The sequence below is a fragment of the Alosa alosa genome, chromosome 16, assembly GCF_017589495.1.
Source record: "Alosa alosa isolate M-15738 ecotype Scorff River chromosome 16, AALO_Geno_1.1, whole genome shotgun sequence".
Classification (NCBI taxonomy): Eukaryota; Metazoa; Chordata; class Actinopteri; order Clupeiformes; family Clupeidae; genus Alosa; species Alosa alosa.
The window spans coordinates 10,843,481-10,848,480 of record NC_063204.1 but is presented as its reverse complement, the minus strand read 5'-3'; the positions used below and the strand labels follow the sequence as shown (position 1 = coordinate 10,848,480).

The following is a 5,000-nucleotide window of genomic DNA, read 5'->3' as shown; positions in this document are numbered from 1 at the left end:
CTACAGTGACACTTCACCTTAGGCGGGTCACCTCTCCTTCCGGTGTCTGTGTAGTCAGTGAAATGGTTCTCCACCAGGGCGTACGCCAGGCGATACTTGGTCAGGTAGCCCCACATGCGCTCGCTGCCCTGCATCACCACACCTGACACCCAGGTAGGCTCCAGGAAGTCCACCTGGAAGTAGGGATTAGAGTCGCTCGGCAACGGACTCCACCCCGGTTCCATGACAGGTCTGCAGAGGGAAGCACATGAGTCTGGGGTAAATGATGATATTCGAGATTCAGATCACTATTCCTGTACGTGGCAATGTGTTTATCCTCATTAGAAAAAATGACCGAGTTCTAGTTCTCAGACACTGTGATGCTTATAATGATAGAAGGGTGTCACTTGCGCTTCAGCCTGGTTGGTGCTCACGGAACGTAGAAGTCAAATAGGGAGATCCAATGTCTAACAGGAGCCAAGGAGCAGGACCGGAGCACTCAATGTATAACGTGATTTTTATTAGTGCAAACTGACTAACGTTTCGACGCCCATGCGTCTTCTTCAGAGTCAAAAAGCCCAAATAAATGCTTATAATGATGTTCAGTTGTGTTTACGGAGAGGTAGAAATAACACTGACCATTAAAAGGGACATAAGTAGACATCTGGAGGTTTAGAACTGTCTGGAATGCGTGACTACGTCGGCAACAGCAGTCTTCCATTCACTTGCATTGAATTCTATACAGTGGCAATGAGGGGCAAAGTGGTATCACAAGAGAGATGGTTCGATGACCGCAGTTTAGCATACTAACTCACACATTGGGGATGATATTTAGACGTCCACCGTCAGCTGGGTTGTTTTCGCGGTTGCTAGACGAGGTCAGCTGACCGTAGTAGATTCGGCCATCTTCCATGCCCATAGAGGAGGCACACACTGGACACACAAGAGAGATCATGTGACTGTGATGAGAATAATGTCCCATTATACAGAATGTTCCCTTACACCTCATCATTACTTATCACTACATGCAGTTATTCTGTGTGAGAAGAATGCAGAAATCTCACATAGTCCTACATTAACCAGTACAAGCATCTACTGTGTTTTAATCACTGAGTTCCATCAGAGAGGCATTTGAACTTGTTTTTTATCAAAAAGTCTATGACCATGATTTACGTTATGTAAGGACAACATTTAATACATACCCCTGTGTCCAGGTCCTCCTTGCTGTTACACAGAGAGTAAAAACAGTGTTACAGAAATGTCTGAAACAAGGAAGCTTTTATTGTAAACAATGTTAGGATTACTGAGAGGGTCCACTACAGGATGTAAACGAGCAGACACTTACAGTTGTTGTCGGGGAGGGTGTCGTTGTGACCGTAGTAACCGCGGCCACCCCAGGTGTCCTGAGGGGTGCAGGGTTGGGTGTGACGGGTTTGGAGGGGACGCAGCCCTTCTCGTCCGCCCCGTCAGGACACTGAGGCACCCCGTCACAGCGCTGTGCTGCATCAATACAGCCCCCTGGTGGCGGACAGGAGAACTGACCTGTGGCACACCCATGGGGTCGAAGGGTGGTGGAGGACTGGGTACCTGTGTTGGAGTAGAACAAACAAACATATAAAAATCGCACCGGAAGAAAACATGATGATGAATATTTAAAACAGGTACAAAATCATGATTTTTGGTTGATTAAGAAGTGAATATATTGAAGTAATTGCAGGGGATCAGGTACTTTAATTCTCAGGTAAATAATAAATAGCTTTCACTGCTGAGGGAGCGTCTGGGAATTCTGTGTTGTTGATCTATAGAGATTACGGATATTTGGAGAATTCTGTGTTGTTGATCTATAAAGATCACGTATATTTGAGGAATTCTGTGTTGTTGATCTACAGAGATTACGGATATTTGAGGAATTCTGTGTTGTTGATCTACAGAGATTACGGATATTTGAGGAATTCCGTCTCTCACCGCAGTGGCGCTCATCCGAGCCGTCCCCACAATCGTTGACTCCGTTGCAAACGACACCGGAGGGTCCGGCTGGAACACAGCGGCCATTCTCACAGCGGAACTCCCTGTCTCGGCACGGCCTAGGAGTGACGGGAGACAGAGAGGGAACAGGGGTGGACAGCCAACTGTATCCTACACAGGGACACAGAGGGGTCAGATAACGTGTTGAAGTCATACTTTATCCAGTCAGAGCGAACACAACAACAAAATGTGTTCAGCATTGGTAAGGAAACAGACACGCTGATGGACACTGTGGAGAGGCTTTATACATTTAGTGACAGAAACTAGATGTAGATGAAAAAACACTATGTTGAGTGAAAGGAAGGAAGGAGGGAAAGGTTTAAGCAAGTGTGTGTGTGTGTGTGTGTGTGTGTGTGTGTGTGTGTGTGTGTGTGTGTGTGTGTGTGTGTGTGAGTGTGTGTGTGTGTGTGTGTGTGTGTGTGTGTCTGTGAGTGTGTGTGTGTGTGTGTGTGTGTTTGTGTGTGTGTGTGTGTGTGTGAGTGTGTTTGTGTGTATGTGTGTGTGTGAGTGTGTGTGTGTGTGTGTGTGTGTGTGTGTGTGTGTGGTCTGTGTGAGTGTGAGTGTGTGTGTGTGTGTGTTTGTGTGTGTTTGTGTGTGTGTGTGTGTGTGTGTGTGTGTGTGGGTGTGTGTGTGTATGTTTATGAATGTGTGTGTGTGTGTGTGTGTGTGTGTGTGTGTGTGTGTGTATGTTTATGAATGTGTGTGTGTGTGTGTGTGTGTGTGTGTGTGTGTGTGTGTGTGTGTGTGTGTGGTGTGTGTGCTGGGAGTGTGTGTGTGTGTGTGTGTGTGTTTGTGTGTGTGTGTGTGTGTGTGTGTGGAGTGTATGTTTGTGTATGTGTGTGTGTGTGTGTGTGTGTGTGTGTGTGTGTGTGTGTGCGGGTGTGTGTCTGTGAGTGTGAGTGTGTGTTTGTGTGTGTTTGTGTGTGTGTGTGTGTGTGTGTGTGTGTGTGTGTGTGTGTGTGTGTGTGTGTGAGGTGTGTGTGTGTATGTTTATGAATGTGTGTGTGTGTGTGTGTGTGTGTGTGTGTGTGTGTGTGTGTGTGTGTTTTATGAATGTGTGTGTGTGTGTGTGTGTGTGTGTGTGTGTGTGTGTGTGTGTGTGTGTGTGTGTGTGTGTGTGTGTGAGGTGTGTGTGTGTATGTTTATGTTTATGAATGTGTGTGTGTGTGTGTGTGTGTATGTTTATGAATGTGTGTGTGTGTGTGTGTGTGTGTGTGTGTGTGTGTGTATATATATTTACCTGACTCACAGCCCATCAGTTCCACTCGCAGGTAGATGCCGTTCTGGAAGTCGTGGGGCAGCACACGCACAAACCGTGCCAACACCATCCTGTCCAATCGCGTCTGAGCAACCCCTCGATCGTCACGGTTACCCAGGAAAACCTGACCACCACACATGGATGGATGGATTAGTGTGTTGAACATGGAACATGAAATGGTGTTCAAATGTCTGCTATATTTTTTGTTTTTTTTTGTCTGAAGTATGTGAAAAAAAACATGCACATGCATGAAAACTCACACATATTCACACACACACACACACACACACACACACACACACACACACACACACACACACACACACACACACACCACCTCACACACACACAAATAAACACAGAACTGTGGCCAGTACCTTGGCTTTGGGGCGGGCGTCAGTGATCAGCTCTTTGTAGGTGAACCACTGGATTCCATCAAAGCTGAACTGCAGGTAGAAACTGGACACAAAGGTGCCAAACATCCCACCTCCCTGGGTTAGGAGGCCTACAATGGGGCCCAGAGAGAACAGGAGACAGACCGAGAGAGAGAAAGAGAGAGAGAGAGAGAGAGAGGGAGAGAGAGAGAGAGAGAGACAATATCATTATCTCTAAAAGATGGACTAATCCTAACTTATATCTAATGAATGCTATATCATTCATTATCTCTCTCAGACTGGCTAAATCTAACCTCTATCTGATTAATGCTACACCATTATCTCTCTAAGACTGACTAACTCTAACTTCTGATGAATGATGAACGTCAGATGAACATCTGATGAATGCTAGTCACAGGAGCTCATGGCGCTCTAGACTCTGATTATGTAATGTTACATTTAAGGTTGTAACCCCACCTGTAGTAACTGAGGCTTTGCGATGTTACACTACAGTAATGCTCTGTATCTGTAATTTGATGACATCTGTATTTGTAATGTGATGAGATCTGTGATGTTATAATGTTACCTGTGATGTTGTGTCTGTAATCTGATACCTGAGATGTTGTATCTGTACTGTGATGTACTGTCTTGAATTTCCCCTGGGGATCAATAAAGTATCTATCTATCTATCTATCTATCTAGGCTACCTGTGATGTTGTAGGGCTTCAGAAGGTCTATCTGTAGGTACGGCGGCTGCCTCCCGCCACCACTGTAGCTCCCTGGCGCCCCCGGTGGCAGGTCATGGTACTGATGCGGCTCTGGACTCCAACCCTGCAGGTCGCTGTGGGAGTCGTAGCCATGGAGACGCCCTGCCCAGGGAGGGTGCCCCTGCTGGTGGGATGAGGAAGTGAAGCTGGTGGAGGGAAGGGACTGGACGCCCAGAGGAGCCCAGCAGTCGTCTGGACGCAGTGAGGGATGAGGGGCGGATGAAACATACGGCACAAGAAAGAGAGGGACACAATGGAGGACAGTTATGAACAGATAGAAGGAGAGAGCGGAAGTAGGTCGGGAGAGGAGAAGACAAAGTAAGAGAAGAATCACATTCAGTAACTGTCACTGAAAAATAAACAAGTGCTAAAAAAACAACCTGCATCCTGTAATAGTTGTGATATTTGTGTGTGTGTGTGTGTGTGTGTGTGTGTGTGTGTGTGTGTGTGTGTGTGTGTGTGTGTGTGTGTGTGTGTGTGTGTGTGGGAACGTAATGAGGCAATGACAGGAGTGAAAGCTACTCCACTGACCTCCAGGAGGAAGCGGGTAGGTTGGCACCGTGGGTATATCGCCCCCTCCCCCTGGTGTAGTGGAGG

The 5,000-nt window shown here is 46.8% G+C and overlaps 1 protein-coding gene across 1 annotated transcript in view; it reads right to left on the bottom strand.

The window, feature by feature from the left end:
* sspo (SCO-spondin) overlaps nucleotides 1-5,000 on the bottom strand; it is a 114,441-nt gene that overhangs the window by 74,336 nt on the left and 35,105 nt on the right. Inside the window, 9 exon segments of the mRNA XM_048266994.1 lie at nucleotides 18-231; nucleotides 795-912; nucleotides 1,182-1,203; nucleotides 1,325-1,566; nucleotides 1,945-2,115; nucleotides 3,245-3,386; nucleotides 3,640-3,767; nucleotides 4,344-4,595; nucleotides 4,935-5,000. The exon segment at nucleotides 4,935-5,000 is cut by the window's right edge and continues 48 nt beyond it. Of these exon segments, the coding sequence (XP_048122951.1) occupies nucleotides 18-231; nucleotides 795-912; nucleotides 1,182-1,203; nucleotides 1,325-1,566; nucleotides 1,945-2,115; nucleotides 3,245-3,386; nucleotides 3,640-3,767; nucleotides 4,344-4,595; nucleotides 4,935-5,000 (1,355 nt within the window).